The 23,181-nt window shown below is 40.4% G+C and overlaps 1 protein-coding gene across 4 annotated transcripts in view; it reads left to right on the top strand.

Moving 5' to 3' along the window:
* Positions 1 to 23,181, top strand: part of Ent2 (Equilibrative nucleoside transporter 2) — a 380,023-nt gene that overhangs the window by 137,435 nt on the left and 219,407 nt on the right. For all 4 annotated transcript variants that reach the window (XM_068228631.1, XM_068228632.1, XM_067151422.2 and 1 more), the window contains 2 exons: positions 14,173 to 14,254; positions 22,094 to 22,233. In XM_068228631.1, coding sequence (XP_068084732.1) covers positions 14,173 to 14,254; positions 22,094 to 22,233 — 222 coding nt within the window. The remainder of the gene's footprint in view (positions 1 to 14,172; positions 14,255 to 22,093; positions 22,234 to 23,181) is intronic.

Raw genomic sequence — 23,181 nt, 5'->3', positions numbered from 1 at the left:
TATGCTTGAAGAATGTATTCGTAACAGCTAAACCCATACTAGCACAGAAGTCCAGCAAACGCTTCCCATTCCCATTAGCTTCCATATCTTCCCCACATTTACCAATCACGCTTTCGTATCCTTCAGTTCTATTCCCAACTCTCGCATTGAAATCGCCCATTAGCACTATTCTATCCGTGCTGTTGACTTTGACCACGATCTCACTCAATGCTTCATAAAACTTGTCAACTTCATCCTCATCTGCACCCTCACATGGTGAATACACGGACACAATTCTAGTCCTAATTCCTCCAACTGACAAATCTACCCACATCATTCGCTCATTTACGTGCCTAACAGAAACTATGTTGCGTGCAATGGTATTCCTGATAAAGAGCCCTACCCCGGACTCCACCCTTCCCTTTCTAGCACCCGTCAAGTACACTTTATAATCTCCTATCTCTTCCTCGTTATCTCCCCTTACCCGAATATCACTTACTCCTAGCACATCCAGATGCATCCTCTTTGCTGACTCAGCCAGTTCCACTTTCTTTCTTCCATAAGCCCCATTAGTATTGATAGCTCCCCACTGAATTCCATTTCGTTCGCCAAGTTGTTTCCAAGGAGTCCCTCGCCTGTCAAATGGGAGTGGGACTCCGTTACTCCCATGCGTCCGAGGCTTGCTTAAAATGTTCTGAGCTTGGTCGATTCATGAAGCAGGATGCTACCCTACTTGCACATAGTCCAAGTGAGGATCTCTCCTCTAATGGGTTATGGACCATTGGACAATTGGCATTAAAAACTGGGATGAAATTATATAAGTAAAGTTGAAAATAAATTAGGCTCTAAAATTGTTAGCATTCTTAGCTCCATCACTGCTAATCATTACAATTTCAATTGTAAAACGGGAACTGGTAAATGTTGATCCTGTAGTCAATCACCAAATCTACTTGAGTGGTGTTAGCTGTGTGCAAGTCAGTGGACACCACTGTAAATAACCACCAGCTGACGCAGAACTACTAGATGTTGTTTCAACATCAATCAACGTAATAAAATTAAATGCTCTCATAGTGCTTGTTAAAATCATGAAAACGTTGTGTTGAAAAATATGAATGTACAGAGTTATAGAAAAAATATTGTTGGGCAGTTTTCTAAAAAATGCTTTCTGCTTTTGGAAAAAATCTTTTTCAAATGCTTGAATAACACCCTTAACTTCAACAGTCTTTTTGTAGTCAGCCTGAAGGTCAAAGCTGTCATTTCATCTGGACCAAAAATCTAATAACAATAATAACTTTATTATTTTTTGAGAATGGAAAGAAAGCATTTTCAATTAAGTACTGAAAATTATTTTCTTATTTTGTCAGATTTTTGATGCATGGATATGAGATTTTTTCAATTAAACATTTCATTTTCAATTTTTGGTCGTAATTTTCCCTGAGGTTCTGAAGACAAATATAAAAATGAATAAGCAGTGATCGGCTCATTCTTATCACTAGCATTATTGCATAGGAATGTGTCATAACATTCATTAATTGCACTACGTACTCTGTCTTTTTTTACACTGCGAAATAACGTTTAGTTGACACACATTTTCTTCTTGAATCCTGACTTATCTGCATTATACACAGCATAACAGCAAGTTTTGTTGTTTCATCAGCTTCAAATTTCTGTGTAATATCAGTGAATAATGGAGTCTCCTTTACACGTTTTCTTGCAATAAATTTTGTAACCTTCTGATTTCCAATTCTGTATGATTTCTTGCAACTACTATTTTTTTTAAAATGCTATTTGTTCGGGGTGTCGACCTATAGAGATCTTTTGCCCCTACTTGCACCAATAGGTATGAACCTGCATGTTATTGGAATTGCAGAAGTGTAGTGTTGAATGCGAGGAAAGGAATGTTAAGGACGACACAAACAACCAGTCCCCAGGCTAGGGATGTTAATCATTTACAATTAAAAATCCCTGACCCGCCCGGGAATGGAACCCGGGGCCACTCTGAGACAGGCGGATGCGTTGCCACCTACACCGTGGGGCCGGACTTGAAACTACTTACCCAACTTGACAAAGTCTGAAAATCGCCAAATGTTCATCTCAGATGTAATTCGAAGAGCTCAGTCTTATAGATTTCTGTCTGTAACGATACATTGTATCTCACATGCAGTTTGAAATCTTTTGAATAGTCTTTCCGTTAAACTACATTTGATCCATATGTACAATTCATGTCCTAATTTTACAAAACAGAATTGGTTTTACATACTGTTTAACATTTAACCTAAACTTCACAGCCTTTCCCTTGTTACTGAAAACTATGTCAGAAAAGGTCTTCCTTTTTCTTTGGGCTAGGAAAGTGTTCTTGTTCCGGATTTTTATTGGCAAAACTTTCTTCACTCAGCTCCTGCATTGCTTTATTGTCATTGTTGTTTCCTATCTCTTCTAATGTTTCTGTGGTTTCTATAGAAATGTTGACATCATTTAAATGATTGTCCATGAAATCAGGTAGCAAATTACATACTGTACTACTGTAGTGGTCTGTCGCAGTAATAGCTGCGAACAAGGACCAAAAATGAAACTGATGATAGAGGTAGCGTGAGAATAGCAACGAAAAATATACTGAACTCAGGAAGACCATTTATTTGCCTTTGAACTTACACTTCCATCGTGACTATACATATGGAATTTTTAACCTTGGTAAATTTATAGAATTTTTACCACAAATTCTATTCACAAGACTTGAATTTATCACATAAAGCTGGCCGTATAATGCTTGGCAATTTTCAGTAGGTAGTCAATCTGAAATGTATCCGTGAGTTCTCCATTGAATCAAAACAGTAAGGGCCTAATCCTGGAATGCGACTATGTACTAATATACTGCCTTGTATGGTTCATGAGATCGTTATCATGTAGCATCATACCTTTAAGTACGTTATTTACTTGAGGTTGCGGAAAAAAACCTAAACTTTGTAGCAATATGAATTAAAATGTCCATTTAACATTTCTGTAATGAAATGTTCTGCTTGGCAGTGCATACGATTTTCATTTAATAACCCTACACTGAATATTTCAATGGAAGTGTAATCGTTAATAATGCTCCGAACCAATGGACTTCCTTCCCTGTTGCGGAAATCAATTCCTAGTTCGAACTCTGACATCTGCAATACTTCATAAAACAGCACGCTTTCTTGGGCATCCTCTCCTAGGAACAGAACTCATATCACATTTCACAAAAGAAAATTGAAAAATGCATGTGTGCCTGCATGCGTGTATGTACTCTTTAGCGCTAAAATTGACAAACAGAATAATAATCGGCTTTCTGCTAGGTAGCAGGATATTAAGTTGAATAAGTAACCATGAACAAAATTGAAATCATATAGGCTAGAAACACAGCTGGCCCAGTTTTCAATAATACGTCCTTCTGTCACTGCAATCCAAATTTAATGCAATAACACTTTTGCTGCAAAGAAACCATCAAATATGCCATTAATGGCATTGTGGAATAAAAAGTGCCACAATGACTCTGTGGAATAAAACAGCTAACACTCGATGTGCTCTGCAGTGTGTTTTACCCAATAACGGCAGTTCTTTTGGTACAAAGAAGAAAATATACTACCATATAAGTGTGCTCCTGACCATTAAAAATAGGTTTCTGCTAGGTGCGGTCTATGAGATAAGCAAGTGAAGTTAGTTGTATGCTCCGAAAGAACCACAAACCAAACTACCATCTGAGAGCATACCCATCTACTGGTACAATGGCACTGTGTGTGGGTGTAATGAAATGACCAACATTGTGCATGGACAGCACACTCAGGTGGCAGTCGATGAAATATGGCATTGAAAATCAGCAGACTACGCGGACGCATAATCAGAGACTCGTACAGCCATCTACCGGCAAATGTAGTTAAATGAACTGCCCACAGCATCATATTTTGCGAATAAGTAACTATTTGAGTCAAATGACTTTTTGAAATATAGAATATTCTGAGATGGATTTATCTTTTTTTTTTCTTCTTCTTTTTTTTCTTTCTTTCTTTTCGTTTATTAGAACAAACATGGAGCAACAACTAACCTACTGGTGATAACCTGATTTCACAGAGTCTTATATCGGGCTGGCATGGAGAGATCAGGGGAGACAACTTTCATAGGGCTATCCACCAGCGAATATAGTTAACTGCAACGTCCTATTCAAATTGCTGCAAAGAAATCATCCAATATTCCATTATGGCGCTGTGGAATAAATTGTGCCACAATGACGCTGTGGAGTATTATTTGAATAAATTACTATTTTACACAAATAAAGGAAATGAACCGGGCGAGTTGGCCGTACGGTTAGGGGCGCACAGCTGTGAGCTTGCATCCGGGAGATAGTGGGTTCTAATCCCACAGTCAGCAGTCCTGAAGATGGTTTTCCGTGGTTTCCCATTTTCACGCCAGGCAAATGCTGGGGCTGTACCTTAATTAAGGCCATGGCCGCTTCCTTCTCACTCCTAGCCCTTTCCTCTCCCATCATCGCCATAAGACCTATCTGAATTGGTGTGATGTAAAGCAACTAGCAGAAAAAAAAGACTTAATGAAATAAATATTTTTCTAGTGATCCTGAGATGGAGACCTTCCCCTGATGTATAATACACAGGTGTCAGAATGGTGGTTTTCTCACAATATTGTTTTACACGTTTGAATTAAATATAGATGTTTCTTCTGGAGAATCAGATTATTTCTGTTTCACGTCATGTTCTTTGTATGTCATCTTTACAAGACTCAAAATGTTAATAGGATTCCACATTATTACAAGGTGGAACTTTAGGAACTGTGCAAACATACAAAATCCACTTGTATGCCTATGTGAAGCAGTAGTAATGAAATATTAATACCCTAAAGTGTTTTAATGAGTTTATGGTTGGCTAGTGCTGATTTGTCATCTGCGCTGCCAGGGGTTGTCATTTCTCCAACGGCCTAGCAGCCCAGATGTTGTCCTTCTTCAGCATATTGTTGTATTCACAAAGACACACACAAAATGCTGTCAGTTGTGTACACTATTTTATTTACGAGTTACTTACACATATTCTCACGCACTAATAAACTTCCATCTTGAAACAAAACACTGCTACAAAGAATAACGAGAGACTGCAACAGTTGCATGTCAACTACAACCCAACAAAACCAGTTTACATACTTGATTTCAAACACTTGGCTAACACGACTTCCACACAAGTCTTATCAAAACAAAACAACTCTATCCTCAAGACTGCCTCTTTATACAGGTTGCCTGGCCAGGCTTCCAGAAGAATATGACATAACATATTTTCTCTTAAATTCGACAGTCTCCAACAGCCTGTTTACAGTGTAAAGAATTCTCTATACAATTCTAGCTGCACCATGCGTTGTTCTGGACTTACTACAATGTGTTGCACAATATTGCAGTGGATTATACATTATATATACAGGAAATAAAAATTATATACTATTAATTACATGTTCTTGCATTAAATGAACTCATATACTGTATACAGCAGATGTTTCATGACATAACCTCACAAATAATATGATCGTGATTTATACCAAATAAAGTCCGGGCATAACTACATAAATAATAATACTAATAAATGTAAACAACTTCATAGCCACACCTCACAAGTAATAATAATAATAATAATAATAATAGTACCGTAAATTATCACTGGCAAACCATCAGAAGGTGCGGCCTCCATAGGATCTGGACTTTGCGAGGATAGGAAACCACCCAGAGGGCAAGAACACTGATACCCGTAGGAAATCAGCCTAACAAAGTTTATTGAACAAATATAGATAAACACCGAAAAGAGTAGAGAAGATTTAAATATTTAAATATCAATATCACTAAGATTACGTTGACACGTGCCCTATACTAATTCACAGGGGTCCAGCCCTGTTCACAGTTTAACACCAGAGGACTAAAATATAATAGCTAATTCTGGATAAAGCTTATTAACAATACGCCACTTCAAGTGACTCAAGGGGGAGCGCAAATACCCCTAACATAACATACAATAGTACCGTATACTTTCATTAAAAGACGCTTCTGAGTGCCTAAGACTCCTAGGGAAGTTGAAAACCTCATTCAACACATATATATATTTACAACTACCAAGGGCACAAACTCCCAATAACTTCTCTTAAGCTTCAGTAAAGCTAGAGTAAACAGACCCAAGGGTTCACACTAACTTTACAATTTCCAAGCCTTAAAACAACATTCAGCGTCCATCCAGTGGCTTACAATCGAAGGAATGTCCTCCCATCATCCGTAAGTTTAAGCAAGTCTTAGATGCTTACCTCCCATACCTCTAGCGGTCCTGGGTTCGAAGACGGGTCTGTGAAGTGCTCAAGTGAGAGAGCAAGGCAAGAACAAGAATGCCTACTCCCAGCGAGCCAGCGCAGCCTCGCCAAGAGTAGCGATGACGCAAAACCACGTGACGCAAAGCGACACTCACAGGCTGCGTGAGAAGAGCACGGCGCATCCGCAGGGGCAAGGGAGGGAAAGCAAAGGAAGACAAGTACAGGGCAGGCCGCTCCCAGGGCGGAAAAGGCTCCTTTACCCTGGGACCATAATTTAGGAATACTTTATTACAATTTGCCCAAGAGCACAACTCAAAGGGGCGAAATAACACAGTAGTGCATAAAGTAAGTTGAAAACCATTAAAATAGACATAGTAAGTAGTATAACGGGGAGGGGAAATCAAATACATGGCTCAAACCTCCCCCCCTAAAGCACCAACCAGGGTGACCAATAAATTTTCACCAATAAAATATTCTTGCAGTATAGTCCATTCACTTGCTCATAGGCTAATAATATATTCAAAATCTTGCCTTACAATTAATAAGAATAAGACACTTATCTTGCTGTACAAGGTGACGAAGATTCCTGTCAAAATATCCCGGGATGTAGACAAGTAAGTTTTACAAGCAATGTCTCAGCTGATTGACGAGACCAAGCTGGCCTCACAAGCCAACACTAACACTGCGAAAAATGTCTCCACAGGCGTTTGAGCAGTTCTTGTGGCAGAGGCACGCCACATGATGAGAGAAATGAAGCAGCGACCTGCACACACCAGGTCAGCAGTAGGCTGGCAGTACATAGTCTGACAAGAGGAAAAGTCGAAAGGTTCGGCAGCTGGAGACGAGGCACGCCAAGGCAGCCCACACGGGGGCCCTTCCCAAGCAGGCATGGGCGATGATAGTCACTCCAGCACACTGTAAAATAAATCAAGCGCCAGCAATGGTGTCGAATAGATGCCCAGCACACGGGGGACACAGGCAAGAGACGGTTCGATTAACCGGACTGGGGTATGGGAGTGATGAGGGAGAAACGGGACTCCGGGAGGACTCGCATAATCATTAAACATACCACTAAAATTTTAAATAAATCTAAGGAAAATAGCTCCCCTTTAGACAGAACACGTGTCAAGGGAACCGAAGGAGAAAAAAACCACAAGGAAATGGATAGCACAGAAAAACTACACATAGCAAGCAGAAATGCCACACAAACCCAGGTAGGGCTAAACAGCTTTAACCTGGGATAGATGAACTTGGAAGATTCTCTCCGTCTCCGGATCTTTCACTAACAAAGTGACTGATGTCAAGAAATCAATGATCTCGCAGGGCCTGCGAAGGCGAGGAGCGAGCTTCCCAGAAGGGACAAAATTCTTAACAAATACCATGTCTCCGACGGCAAGATCGGCAGGACGGCGCCCCTTCTCATAGCACTCTCGTTTCTTCTCGTACGAGACCTTGAGGTTTTGCTTAGCTTTCCTCCAAATAGCCCTGATGTTAGGGTTTTCAATCTTTTCTGGCAACAACTCATTTATGTTCCACAAATTGGTGAGCAGAGAATTAGGGATAAGGAAAACATCAGAGAATTATGGGAGAATTTATGAGCCTCGTGTACCGCAGAATTGAAAGCAAATGCAAGCCAAGGCAACGACGTGTCCCACCTCAAAACATCGTCATGGTGAAAGGCAATGAGAGCAGACCGCAAGTTTCGGTTAACCCTTTCAGTGTAAGAAGGTTGAGGGTAATAGGGAGATGTGGTAATATGAGAAATGGACAAGCTGAAACAAAATTTCTTAAACAGGTTCGATGTGAAGGCCTTGGCGTTATCGGAGACTAAGTACTGGCAAGGACCGAAGGTCAAAAATATGGACTTCAAACATCTAATAGTAGTCTCAGAAGTGGCTAACCTCGTCGGAAGCAACCAGGAAAAACGGGTAAAACCATCTACGCAGACGAAAACGAACCTATTACCATCTGTCCTTGATTTCGGCAAAGGGCCTATGTAATCGATATAGAGGCGCTGCATAGGGAGAGTAGCCTGACTAGAGGACAATAAGCCGACGCGGGTGTTAGGAGAAGGCTTACTGAGTGCGCAAATTTTACATGCTTTAACAAGTTCACGTACTTCAGCGTCAAGCCCGTTCCAAATAAAATTTTCCCTAATCTTCTCTCTAGTCTTACACACTCCTAGATGGCCACTGAGAGGAATTTCGTGGAAGTATTTAAAAATCATAGGCACGAGGACCGAGGGTATAACAACCTTCTTTTTATGTTCGTGACGGGCGGGACAACACAGAATGCCATTCCTTAACACATAAGGATCAATAATTTTCCCTTCCTTAAGATCTTGGACAATAGGTCACAAAGTAGGGTCCTCCTCTTGGAACTTAGCAACGTCGTGATACAATAATGGAGTATCGGACAAGATGGCCCCCGCTAGGGGTAATGACAAAGGAACCTCAGAAGCTGAAGATTCACCCTCCTGAATAGGCTGATCCGAAAACATCCGACTGAGAGAGTCGGCGACTACGTTGTGCGAACCATGAATATGACGTACATTGACCTGAAAAGCCGAGATCCTAATGGCCCACCGGGTCAGACGGCCAGTTTTCCTAGGTTTCCCCAAAACCCAGCTCAATGCCTGGTTGTCAGTCTCGAGTTTGAACCTTACATGCTCTAGGTAAATACGAAACCTTTTTAAGGTGAACAAGGTCCTAGAGGCATACGCAATGGGGCGTCTCCCCAATTCCGAGTTCTGCAAAAGGACAGCCGCAATTGCAAACGCCGATGCATCGGTCTGAACGATGAAAGGCTTGGAAAAGTCAGGCATAGCCAACACCGGAGCGTTAGATATGGCCAACTTTAAATCAAAGGCAGCTTGTTGGGAGGGCCCCCATTCAAATTTAACCCCTTTACATCGGAGGGCATTAAGAGACCTGGCTCAGTTGGCAAAATTTGGAATAAATTTCCGAAAACGGTTCACCATCCCAACAAAGCGGGCCACACCTTTAACGTCCCAAGGAGGTTTGAACTGGCGAATGGCCTGGATGCGAGTGATCAACAGAGATGCCATTGGATGACACTATATGTCCCAAGAAGGACATTTGGGGCTTGACCGTGAGACCGGCCTTGCGAAGACGGGACAACATTTCCCTCAAATGGCGGAGATGATCCTCGAAGGTTTCGGAGTAAATTACTATGTCATCAAGATGATAAAGGTAGTTAAACTTGATGTCAGAAAACAGTTGATCAAGCAGCCTAGTGAGCACGGCAGCGCCAGTGGAAATGCCAAAGGGCAGACGGCAAAATTCGTAAAGATTCCAGTCCATTGCGAAGGCTGTCAAATGACGGGACTCTTTAGCTAACGGAATCTGATAGTACGCCTGATTTAAATCCTAAACAGTAAAATATCTAGCCTTCTTGAACCATGAGAAGCAAGAATGCAGATCAGGGAGAGGAACTGACTGCAATACCACTTTTTTTGTTCAACTCCCTATAGTCCAGCACAGGGCGATAACCACCTTGAGGCTTCGGGACCAGGGAGATGGGGGAGGAGTAGGCAGAAGTAGCCGGCCGAATAATGCCCTGATCCAACATTTTATAAATTATCTCTTTTAACGCTTGCATTTTCGGAGGAGCCAAGCGATAGGACGGTGACCTAACCGGAACCGAGTCCGTGACCTCGATATTATACTCCAAAAGGTTCGTCATCCCCAGTTTCTCGGTAAAATCCTCCGGGAAAGCATTGCATATTTCCCTAATGCATCCAGCCTGATCCTCAGGCAAATGACTAAGGTCAGGTTCCATTTGATCCTGAGGAGGTGACACTAAAGATGAAGAAACAGAACTAGACATAAGTAAAGGTATCTTAGTAGTAACAAAATTTAAACCAGCAGGAGCCCTCCTGCATATCCAAAAGCAGCCCTGTATACGCAAAAAGAATTAGAGCCAAGAATTATAGGATACGGCAATTCTTTAGCCAATAAAGGGGAAATTTCCAAGAAAAATTACAGTCGAATTTTGCACTTTACTACGCCGGAAACCTCAACTCTCGAAGAATTTGCAGCAACAAACGGCAGAGAACCAGGCAGGACATCAGAAAATTTACAAACAGAACTATTGAGAACAAACCACTTATCACTAATAAATGAGACTACGCTTCCCAAATCCAAAAGAGCCGATACCGGTTCATTATTTATCTCTACCTTAACAAAGGGGGCTAAACCCTTGACCTCAGTAGATATGCCTAAACACTGAAGGGGGCAGCCAGAAGAATGTCCCCTGGAAGAAATGCTAGAATAATGTTGACCAACAGGCGATAGATCGGGGAGGCCAGCGCTTCCTGCTTCCCGCTTCCCTGTCTAGTCAGCTGACATTTGGCTTACGCAAACACTGCCTCGCCACGTGACCGGGAACCCCACACCTGAAGCATACGACATTAGAAGCCCTAGACTGAACCCTGGTGCCCGAACTGGCACCCGACACCTGTGCGCTAGGAGAACGAACAGGGCACTTATTTTGAAGATGATCAGAAGCCCCGCAACCAAAACATCTTTTTAATGGGGCAGGTTTACTAACATGCGGAGAGCCAGAATTATCACAAGGCAAGGAAGAAGTACTCTCAACTCAAAGGGAATCAGCATGTCGAAAATCCTCCGCGGACACAACCATCGCTTCCAACTCTTCAAAATTGCGAGGCTGGGACGCGAAGCATAAACATGAACGGTATGCTGGAGAAATGCCCTCCACAATCATAGCCACAATCTGCTCTTCAGTAAAATTCAGCGCAAAAACTCTGGCATAAAACTTAATATCCAAAATAAACCTCGATAAAGTCTCGTCCAGGCGCTGTACTCTAAAGTAAAATTTCTGGACTAGCGAATGAAGAGCCCTAGGAGGAATGAACTGAGCCAGTAAATGAGCATGGAACTGATGTAGTGAGGATTGGCTCGAAATAGCATTAACGATTTTATTTGACAAAACCCCGACTGTATATGGATAAATAATCTGTAGAATTTGAACATGCATTAACCCAAAGACTAAGGTGTGATCTAAAAATTCAACCAGAAACCGAAGAAAGGAAACCACATCGCATGCCGAATTTACGGAGTAACGAGGGGCACCTTTCAACATCATATTCAAAGGGGGAGGCATATTCTTAAAGGCTGAGCTCAGAGATGGCAAGGTTGACTGTTGGTTCAACGGGCGACAATCGGAAGGAGCATTTAAATGAACAGACTGCTGCGGTGGAAGTGAAGCTCTCTCCTTGTCAAGCTCACAACTACGAGTTTGCTGGTTCAACTCGCCTTCCAACTGGGCAGGTGGGGGAAGAACGGGCTTTGATTTAATGGAAAGCCCAGCTAACCAGGCCTCCACTTTCTCTAAAAGGTCAGCTGATGTGTCCTTTAATTCCAGAACCTTACTCGATATTTCTTCCTTCAATTCCAGGGAAAGGAGATCTTCCACTCGTTGACAATAATGATTTAATCTACCGTGTAGTCTCTTAAGTTGATGAGGAGAAGCAACGTCATTCTCCAGAAAATCCATCACAGATGCAATATTGGAAAGGTTAGCTGGATAAGGGACAGCGCACTAGCGACCTCACCTTCGGTATAATAAAGCACTGTAATCGGTCTATTTAAGTTATTCCGTAACAGAATTTCATCAGCCTTGACGGTGCCTTTAGACTCTAAGTTACGTATCCCAAGTTCATATAAAAGCTCCTCCTTCCGCAGGGATCCCAGATAAGGTATGTCTCGAATGGACATGGTGCAATTAATATAAGCCACACGACAACTAAAGAAATCCTGGAAACGGAAAGAATGTTACGGGCTCAAATTCCTCGGCTAATCGGAAACAAGACCAGATCGAACGAACGCTCTGCTACGATTTTTTGTACCGTAAATTATCACTGGCAAGCCATCGGAAGGTGCGGCCTCCATAGGATCTGGACTTTGCGAGGATAGGAAACCACCCAGAGGGCAAGAACACTGATACCCGTAGGAAATCGGCTTAACAAAGTTTATTGAACAAAAATAGATAAACACTGAAAAGAGTAGAGAAGATTTAAATATTTAAATATCAACATCACTAAGGTTACGTTGACACGTGCCCTATACTAATTCACAGGGGTCCAGCCCTGTTCACAGTTTAACACCAGAGGACTAAAATATAATAGCTAATTCTGGATAAAGCTTATTAACAATACGCCACTTCAAGTGACTCAAGGGGGAGCGCAAATACCCCTAACATAACATACAATAGTACCGTATTCTTTCATTAAAAGACGCTTCTGAGTGCCTAAGACTCCTAGGGAAGTTGAAAACCTCATTCAACACATATATATATTTACAACTACCAAGGGCACAAACTCCCAATAACTTCTCTTAAGCTGCAGTTAAGCTACAGTAAACAGACCCAAGGGTTCACACAACTTTACAATTTCCAAGCAACTCGGCATTTATAATGCCTTAAAACAACATTCAGCGTCCATCCAGTGGCTTACAATCGAAGGAATGTCCTCCCATCATCTGTAAGTTTAAGCAAGTCTTAGATGCTTACCTCCCATACCCCTGGCGGTCCTGGGTTCGAAGACGGGTTCGTGAAGTGCTGAAGTGAGAGAGCAAGGCAAGAACAAGAATGCCTACTCCCAGCGAGCCAGCGCGGCCTCGCCAAGAGTAGCGATGACGCAAAACCACGTGACGCAAAGAGACACTCACAGGCTGCGTGAGAAGAGCACGGCGCATCCGCAGGGGCAGGGGAGGGAAAGCAAAGGGAGACAAGTACAGGGCAGGCCGCTCCCAGGGTGGAAAAGGCTCCTTTACCCTGGGACCATAATTTAGGAATACTTTATTACAATTTGCCCAAGAGCACAACTCAAAGGGGCGAAATAACACAGTAGTGCATAAAATAAGTTGAAAACCATTAAAATAGACATAGTAAGTAGTATAAGGGGGAGGGGAAATCAAATACATGGCTCAATAATAATAATAATAATAATAATAATAATCGATATTTGCATTATTTACCCATGGGTTAGAAAATATTGGTTCCAAGTTATATTAGTCTATTACACTTGTGTCAGTATTAGCAGCTAAAATTCTGACAGTGCATTTTCTTTAATGTACTCTTGCAGTGAGAAAAATATCAGACGATCCAACACTCATGGACAGTACCCTACACTCTTAAGGGGATACGGAGCTGCCTATCTTACCAATGTTAAATTTGTTTAATTCATGTTCCTTTTTCTCAGGATCTAATAAAGTTATGAAAAGGAAATTTATGTCACATTTTATTCAAACCTTACTTGATATACTGACAGAGCGTTTTTGTAATTGGACTTAAGGGGACTCAGACACATATATTTTTTAAACAGTCAATAAATAGAATTATTTTTTCCTAAAAAAAACCAGTCAAATCTCAAACAGTTTTATATAAATCAGGAAATCCCTCCATTAAAATGTTAACCAATATGAGCCAAATTAATGACGAAAATTACACAGCTCTGTGATAAATAGCCACCTAGAAAAAGGAACATACATTTGAAAAAATTGGAAACTGAGAAAACTGCAGTTAAAACTTTCCACACAGGTTCTTCTCATTGTTAGTGCAAGTTTAAATTAAAATTGTGGCAACTTTTATTTGTTAAACTATAATGTATTATACATCAGTTTAAAAAGCAGACTTCAGAGATTCATAAAATATAAAAATATAAAAAATGATATTTTTGACCATTTTAACCGTTCCGTATCCCCTTAAGAGTCTTTCTCGATTTATTTCAACCAGTGATCCAGAGTGTCAGCAACATGTTGACATATCAGTTCTGACCATTCACTTGTCAGCTCCTATTGTAGCATTTTCTTAAATAATTTCTTTTATGTTTCATTGCAGGCTGAAACTGGTGTACTTTACTCTGCTCATCCATGGTGTAGGGACTCTGATGCCATGGAACATGTTCATAAATGCCAAGGCGGTAAGTCTGTGTGTTTCTCAGACTTCCAGTTAGGACCTACTAGTGTTTTGTATTTGTGTTGTGCTTAAGCAATTTGAATTTTTGTATTTGTGAATATTTATTTCAGCAAGATTTAATGGAATACAACAATGTATGGTTTTACAGTGTGTAGCTTTACCTGTCACATCTCAGATGACAGTCTTTCAGATTTGTTGGGGTATTGTAACTGTTGAATAGTAACCATGATGCAAGTAATTTTTTCTAATGATGGGATTGTAAATTAGTAAGTGTGTTACACAGAATATACACAGAGATTAATGCTTTCACATGTCGGCAGATTTACTGGCATGTTAAAGAACTCCTGTGAGACTAAATTCTGGCACCTCGGTGTCTTTGAAAAGGGTAAAACTTGTTAGTGGGATGTAAAGTCATTATTATTATTATTATTATTATTATTATTATTATTATTATTATTATTATTATTATTATTATTATTATTATTATTATTATTATTATTATTATTACCGAGCTCGATAGCTGTAATCGCTTAAGTGCGGCCAGTATCCAGTATTCGGGAGATAGTAGGTTTGAACCACACTGTCGGCAGCCCTGAAAATGGTTTTCCGTGGTTTCCCATTTTCACACCAGGCAAATGCCGGGGTTGTACCTTAATTAAGGCCACGGCCGCTTCCTTCCCACTCCTAGCCCTTCCCTGTCCCATCGTCGCCATAAGACCTATCTGTGTCGGTGCGACATAAAGCAACTAGCAAAAAAAGAATATTATTATTATTATTATTATTATTATTATTATTAATCACTTGACAAAGATTTTTATGGATCACTCCTTGAATGTGGAAGGATTTTGAATGAATAATATGTGTAGTTACTCTTAGTTTCAGTTGGAACTATTTTCCTGACATAGGTAATAGCTGTACACACATCTGAGAGAATATTTTTTTGCTATCTGTTATGAAATCTGATCCGTAATCCATTACTTTAGTTCTTTGAAAAGACTTTCTTTCGACACACTAACAAAGCCTAATAGTGTATGCATTCACTACTCCATTTTAGTGAGAGATATGAAGGAAATACAAGTTGAACATGTTGCTGACACTCTGGATTACTGGTTGAAATAAATCTAGAGAGACCCTTACAGTGTAGAGTATATACTCTCCATGAGTGTTGGATGCTAAAAGGCTCATATTGGTATAAAATATTCCAGATTCTCTTTGCCTGCATGTGGCTGACTACCATGGTGTAATTACTTGCATTATGCCAACACTTTTTCAAAGAAATGTGTATTACTATTGGTAAAGGTTGTCTGATGTTTGAAGCACACCTGTCATTTAATCTTCAGAATAAAATTCTGTATTATACGGGGATACCCATGGAGCAGAAAGAGGTTAAAAGAAGGTGCCGCGGTGAATGGGTCTATCTACAATATCAAGAATTGAATTAAAATTGTAAAAGGTTATATTTTTCATTTAGAACTTCAAATTTAACAATTTTTCACTGAGTGAACAAAACACATATCAGGTACAAAAGCAATCTTGAAACAAGATGAGGAAAATCCAAAATTCAGAAATTTAACAATTGTGGACTTCAAGCCCCTAGTTTACAATGTCAGAGATACCGGATCCAGTTACAAAACCTTCGATTCAAACTAAGGAATCATTTATCCAAGGGCAGAATTCCCCTTAATTCAAGAGCATTTGCACCCTAAATATTATATCAAGCCTTCCAGAGGTACTCTTCACAATTACAAACTTTGAAAAGAGCAAACTGGCTCTCCATTTCTTACAGCCCGCTCAAGGCGATATTACCTCAAAATTTACACTCTTAGAATTACAAATAACTAGGTTTAATACAGGGGCATCTAGTACCCAACCTACAGGGCCTTTATGAAAAGAACAGGTTTAGAAAAAACGGCCCGAACACAAAATGAATGGAGGTGTACACTTGCACTCCTAGATAATGAAGAATAAAATCTTAACGGGGCTCTTGGCCCAGAGATACAGGGGCTAATCCCAAGCTACTGAGGTGACCCGAATAAAGATTCAATTAATGCATAACGGAAGGAAGAAACTCAGTTACAAAACGTAGTCACCTCAAACCAAGATGAAGGGGAGCTCGATAAGGTACATCACTCTCTATCCCCAGTTTACAGTTAAAGATTTCATGAAATTTTTACATTAGCCGGAAGAAAGTTACATTTTAGAAAAGTAGGTTACATAACTGAAGATTCGGACCTTTCCCCTCAGATTAAGCTGCAGAGATAGCTACCACAAGAAAGATGTAATTTATGTGGCCATTAACTTATAGATGTTCTGCTGCCGATGAAAGAGGCTGCCCGCCTCCTGCTTAAACACACACACTCAGACGACGATCACTTGTCCAAGAAACGTGAAAAGCCGTAGTTTGTAAACCCTCAGGGAAGGTTCGAGATCATTCAAGACTACACCAGCCACACCCTCTCAATTTAATTGGTTAATCTCAAAGTTACACTCAGAATCAAACAAGAAGCCTGTGATAGGTTGAAAATGAATCACAGAAATTTTTGATGGCCAGATTCAAAACTGGCAGGAAGAAAAAATGAGGGTTGCCAACCCAAAAATAAATGAACATAGGTCAGTTATGGAAAACCTAGGAATACCAAACTTCTTTAAGTTATAAGTTCTTGTACTTTGCACCAGAGTGCATGATCGTAATTTTAAGTGGTGTCATCTGTAGAAAAATGTTCAAACTTCTTGATGTATATCAATACAAAACCAGGAGAATTTCAGTCAGTTTTGGAAACTGCACAATAACAAAATTCCTTAATATTTCAGTGGAGACATCTTCTGATTAATGTTCCAACTTGTTGTGTTTTTTTTTTTTTTGCTAGGGGCTTTACGTCGCACCGACACAGATAGGTCTTATGGCGACGATTGTTGTGTTATTAGTTTCACTTTTGATTGATAGAGAAGTTCCTTTAGGCATTAATTTTGAATGCACGACGTTGAGGTGTACCTCCCGGTACACTCTACAACAGTGTCTCCGTGGCTAAATGGTTAGCGTGCTAGCCTTTGTTCCAAGGGGTCCAAGGTTTGATTTTCCTCTGGGTCAGGGATTTTAACCTTAATTTCTGATGATTCGAGGGCTTAGTGTGTGTTTCGTTTTCAGCATTACAATTCATCACAGCTAGGCCCTCATCCTCACAGACATGCAGGTTGCCTTTAGGCGTCAGCTCAAAAGACCTGCACCAGGCCTCTTTGGAGGTCATATGCCATTGTTATCATTAACTACCTGACTAACAGTTAATATTATATCTACCATGGATCATGCTTTTCATGGACAATGTTTTGTGTTGGATTGGCAAAATGCTTTAAAAAAACATCAAAGCAGTATTGGAACGATGGCAAGCAGTTCTGGAGACAGTAGCTCAGTGTCAGCTGTGTGAAGGCAGGAAATGTTCTGTAACTTAACAGAATCTGTGCTAGGTCGCTGATACCCCTCCATCATTCTAGCTGGCAAGCCACTAACAATAACGGAGATGTTCGGATATCTGGGCTCTGTCATCACAACCTGTGGCACTACACATGGATGTCAAGCATCACATTGCTTGTCAGTTGGATGAAATTGAAAACACCAATTGGTGTCTTATGTGACAAATGTATGCCACATAAATTTAAAGGATAACACATACAAACCAGGTGTTAGTCCTGTCTACATGTGTGGCTCAAAGAATTGACAAGACAGAAACTGCACAACCAGCAAATGCATGTTATGAAATGGATGCTGCGATGGTCAGCAGATGTTACTCTGTATGCATATGTGCAATGAACATGTGCGAGGATCCTTGTATGGTCACTCCTATCAGTGGCAAGATGGAGGAGAAACAACCACACTGGTACGGATATGTTCAAAGATGTGGTGAATAACATCGTGTTCATCCTGTTCATCCTGTTGACACAAAAGAGCTATGAGGCGAGGTGTCAAAAGATCTAGTATAGGAATGATACACTATATGGGTGTCCGGCTCCATGGCTAAATGGTTAGCGTGCTGGCCTTTGGTCACAGGGGTCCTGGGTTCGATTCCTGGCAGGGTTGGGAATTTTAACCTTCACTGGTTAATTTCACTGACACGGGGGCTGGGTGTATGTGCCGTCTTCACCATCATTTCATACTCATCATGATGCGCAGTTCGCCTACGGGTATCAAATCAAAAGACCTGCATCTGGCGAGCCGAACTTGTCCTCGGACACTCCCGGCACTAAAAGCCATACGCCATTTCATTTTTACTACATGGGTATCGGCAAACAAGAGCTCAAGAGAATATATCATATTTAACTGACAAGATAATTAACAGTCTTTGTATTGTTGTTGATAATTGCTGCTCTTCGTATTCAAATATATTTAATTTACATCACGCATAGTAGAAAAAAAGGACTACCAGCTATAATAATGTATTTAGTTTTAACTATACAGATCGAGTTGGCCGTGCAGTTAGGGTCGCGTAGCTGTGAGCTTGCATTCTGGAGATGGTGGGTTTGAATTCTATTGTTGGCAGCCCTGAAGATTTTCTTTGGTTTCCCATTTTCACACCAAGCAAGTGATGGGACTGTACCTTAATTAAAGTCTTGGCCTCTTCCTTCTCAATCCTAGCCCTTTCCTATCCTTGCATTGCTGAAAACTTTTGCTATGTTAGTGTGATGTTAAACTACTAGTGAAAGTTTTCAACTACATTTGTATTATTTCCATTCACTTGTAGGAATTAAGGTAATCTTAAGTGCAGTTTAGAATAATTGTGTAGTGTGATAATTGTGTGGTGTAGGTATTTTATTGGATAGTATCCTGCTTGCTTTACTTGCTCGCTCACTCACTCACTCACTCACTCACTCACTCACTCACTCACTCACTCACTCCAGTCCTCTTGTACCATGAGGTGTTGAGGATTCAAAAGATCTCCATCTATGCCTATCTCTGGTAACAGTGTCTGCCTCTCTCACAGAGAGTCCTCTTTCCTGCAGTGCTTCTCTGATTCCCTCTTCCCAAGTCTTCCGTGGTCTTCTGAAGCTTTCCCTCCTTCCACTCTCACCTCCTTCATTAACGTCAGCAGGTGGTCTGTCGACATTCTGGGGATGTGGCCAAACCGTCTGAACTGGTATTCTTGTATGGTTTTCTCTAGTGGCTTCATATTCAGTACTCTCTGGATGGCTGTATTACAGATCCTGTCTCTCTTGTTTTTTTTCTCTGCTTTCTGGAGGTATCTCATCTCTGCCACCAGGATTCTGCTCTTGGTGCATTCTGTTAATGTTTAGGATTCACAGCCAAAGGTCAATGTTCATACAAAGGTGGATTTGTAAACGGCTTATTTTGTACCCTTGAGATCTCCTTGTTGAGGAAGGTTGTTCGAATGGCATTAAACAAGCACCCTGCTATTCGTGTTCTCTCTGTTATTTCCTCCTCCATCTTCCCGTCTGATCTGATGATTTGAACCAAGGTACTTACCTGAACTTGGTAACGTGTTCCAATGGATTACCATCGATACTGTGCCTCTCCTCATTCCTACTGTTAACCACGGTCTTTGTCTTGTCCACATTCACCTCCATGCCTTTTTTCTTCAGCTCTTCCACCCATACATTGATGTTTTGTTGTAGATTTTGTTCACTGAACTGGCAACATAAGGTAGTTTCTGACCAACTTCTTGATTCTCTCATACACAGTTTCATAATTTGATCAAGGTACATGGTGAAAAGAAGAGGACAAATACTGCAGCCTTGCCAGACTCCTTGACACATAGTGAACTCTGCAGACCTCACGTTTCCTCTCCGTGTGTAATTCCGACAGTTCACATAGAGACTCCTGATGGAACTGCAAAGTGGCTTGCTGACTCCATACTCCTGTAGGGCTTTCCTGATTTTGTATCTCAAGACTTGGCTCAAATGCCTGTTTTGGGTCAATATAGGCAGTATAAACGGTCTTGTTCTTCTCCAGTAGTTGTGCACTGGCCATCCTAACAGTAAATATGAGCTCTTCCATATTTCTTTTTGGCCAGAGTTATAAAATTTGAATATCTTAACTCTCCGGCTGTTTACTTTGAGGTTGAATACTATTCTATATTTATATTATACTTATCTTCATTCTTCTTTCTCCATATATGTCCAGATAGAGGAAAGACATTTACAAAAAGATACAAAAGTTGAAAGATAGAAAAGCCACTGGGACAAAAAATCAGGGATGTTCTTAGTGTTATGTTAACAATGGTGCAATCTGATTGACAGAGAATTTTTTTTCTATTTGAGAACATGAGGTTAATTTGTTACTTTCAGGTGCACGATTCAAACTGACAAACTTGCCGTATTTGCCATGCCAGAGCACAAGCCATTGCCGTGTTTCAGGGAAGAGAAGGGGAGAGAGGGGATGTGGGGTGTATGATGGAGACAGAGATAATGTTCTGCGCATATGCAAAGGTTTCCTCGTTCGACTCGCACAGGATTGTCCTTGTTTCGTACAGGCAATATCCACAGTTCGTTTATTAAACAGCTGTAACTGCGCACATAGTACAACTGCCTGTATTCGTGTTGCAAGTTCATTTTCTCTTTCTACGGCATTCACATAGTAGTCAGTTTGTGTAGAACAAACAGTAGACCGCCTGCTCGGGCTGAGAAGCGACTATGCGAAACAAACTAGAAACTTGTGCATTCACAAGCATTACCTCTTGTCTCCCACTCCCCACCCCTTCCCTTGTCTTCGCTCCTCTGATGCACAGCAGCAGGCACAGCGGCCCCAGTCTGGAAAGTAAAGAACTTCTGAGAGGATTTATCATGCCAACCACACGATACCTTATAATCTGCAGGCCTTTGGGCTGAGCAGTGGTCATTGGCCCTTCTGGGCTGTTGGACCATAGGGTTTGGTTTTCGATTTTCTTATACAGTATCGAATAGTAAATAAGTTAGAGGATTGTGAGCGACTACGGAAGTACCTAGACAATGTTGTAAGATGGATGGAAGACAATAGTATGATGGTAAATGGGATGAAAAGTCATGTAAGTTTCACCAAGGGGAAAAGTCCTCTCCGTTTTAATTACTGTGTACCTCATTTGGATCACTGTAAGTAGAGTACCTAGGTGTTAATATACTGTAAGTAATGATCTTCTTTGGGGTAATCACATTAATGAGGTTGTAAAGAATGGATACAGATCTCTTCACATGGTTATGAGGGTGTTTAGGGGTTGTAGTAAGGACGTAAAGGAGAGGGCATATAGGTCTCTAGTAAGACCCCAATTAGAGTATGGTTTCAGCGTATGGGATCCACACCAGGACTACTTAATACAAGAACTGGAAAAGATCCAAAGAAAAGTGTCATGATTTGTTCTTGGTGATTTCCAACCAAAGACTAGTGTTACAAAAGTATTGCAGATTGTGGGCTGGGAAGACTTGGGAGTAAGGAGACGAGCTGCTGGACTAAGGTATATTCCAATCTGTCAGTGGAGAGTTGGTGTGGGTTGACATGAGTAGAGGAATAAGCTTGAGTGGAGCTTTTAAAAGTGGGAAAGATCATAATATGAAGATAATGTTTGAATTCAAGAGGACAAATTGGAGCAAATATTCATTTATAGGATTAGGAGTAAGGGATTGGAATAATTTATCAAGGGAGATGTTCGATAAATTTCCAAATTCTTTGAAAACGTTTAAGAAAAGACTAGGTAAACCGTTGATAGAGAATTTGCCACTTGGGTGACAGTCCTCAATGAATATGGTGGATTGATTGATTGATTGATGAACTTGGTTGGTTGGTTGGTTGGTTGGTTGGTTGGTTGTACTAATGATTCTTTTTAGTTTTATATCTTGTAATAATACATTGTGTTATTTGTTTCAGTACTTTGTTCATTACAAATTGGCGAAGGTATATACTGGAGTTGATTCCGAATATGCAAGAAATTTTTTGCCTTATGTTGGCTTTGCAGCTCAAATACCAAACCTTTTGTTTAACTGGCTCAACATATTTGTACAAATGGGGTAAGTGAATTAGTGTTTGTGCTTGTATGAGAATGCAGAACAGTAGGAACTCAATTATCCAGACTAACTGATGCTGGGGGTCATCTGGATAGGCAGAAATCTGGATAAGTTAATCAAATTCAAAGTTTTATGAACAAGTATGAATTAAAAGTGTTCACAATTTAAGATCAATGCACATGAAGAGTAATAAAACACACAATACAGTATATAAAGTATTAATGAACAATTATGAAGCCTCAAAGCTTGAAATGTAGCACAGTTTGAATAAATTGCTAATTTTAGTTTGCTCTATAATCATCTTTTTCATTAGGACTAAATCACAAAAGAATTAGGGGTGGGGGTATTCTTCACGTCTGAATAATTGAGGATCCAGATCTCTACTGGATATGAATTTATTTGTAATGTATGAAACAATAGAAGGCTTGGTGAAAACATAGAAGTTATGTTTTTGTTATGAAAAGTAGTTCACTGAGCAAATTGACTGCACATTTAGAGACTTGTAACTGTAATCTTGCATTTGGGAGATGGTGGGTTTGAACCTCCAGTTTTGTAAGATTTTGTCTTATGGGAAATCTGTTCAGTGTTTAGCTGTATTTCATTCTGCATTGTGATATCACTCTTCCTTTTCTCTCATTTTCAGCTTCATTAGTTACTTCAACTTCTTGTAAATTTAACTCTTCATAACTTATGACATTTGGATGAGAAGGAATGTCATGGAATTTCCAGGCCACATCATCATCATCATCAGTGTCCCACTCCAGTCACCCGGGTATGGTTTTCCAGGCCACAGTTCCTTAGATAATTCTCCTGTAAACTGTCCACCCTGACAGAAAGCAAAGATTCTCTTCCTTTTTTGGCTTGTCAGCTTCCAAATGAAGTTAATAGTTTAATAGTGCAGCTTGCGTAGGGGAAGGGCCAATGACCTTGATGTTTGCCACTTTAAACACC

Source organism: Anabrus simplex, chromosome 7 (assembly GCF_040414725.1).
Source record: "Anabrus simplex isolate iqAnaSimp1 chromosome 7, ASM4041472v1, whole genome shotgun sequence".
In the NCBI taxonomy this organism is placed as follows: Eukaryota; Metazoa; Arthropoda; class Insecta; order Orthoptera; family Tettigoniidae; genus Anabrus; species Anabrus simplex.
This window is presented reverse-complemented; position numbering and strand designations above follow the sequence as displayed.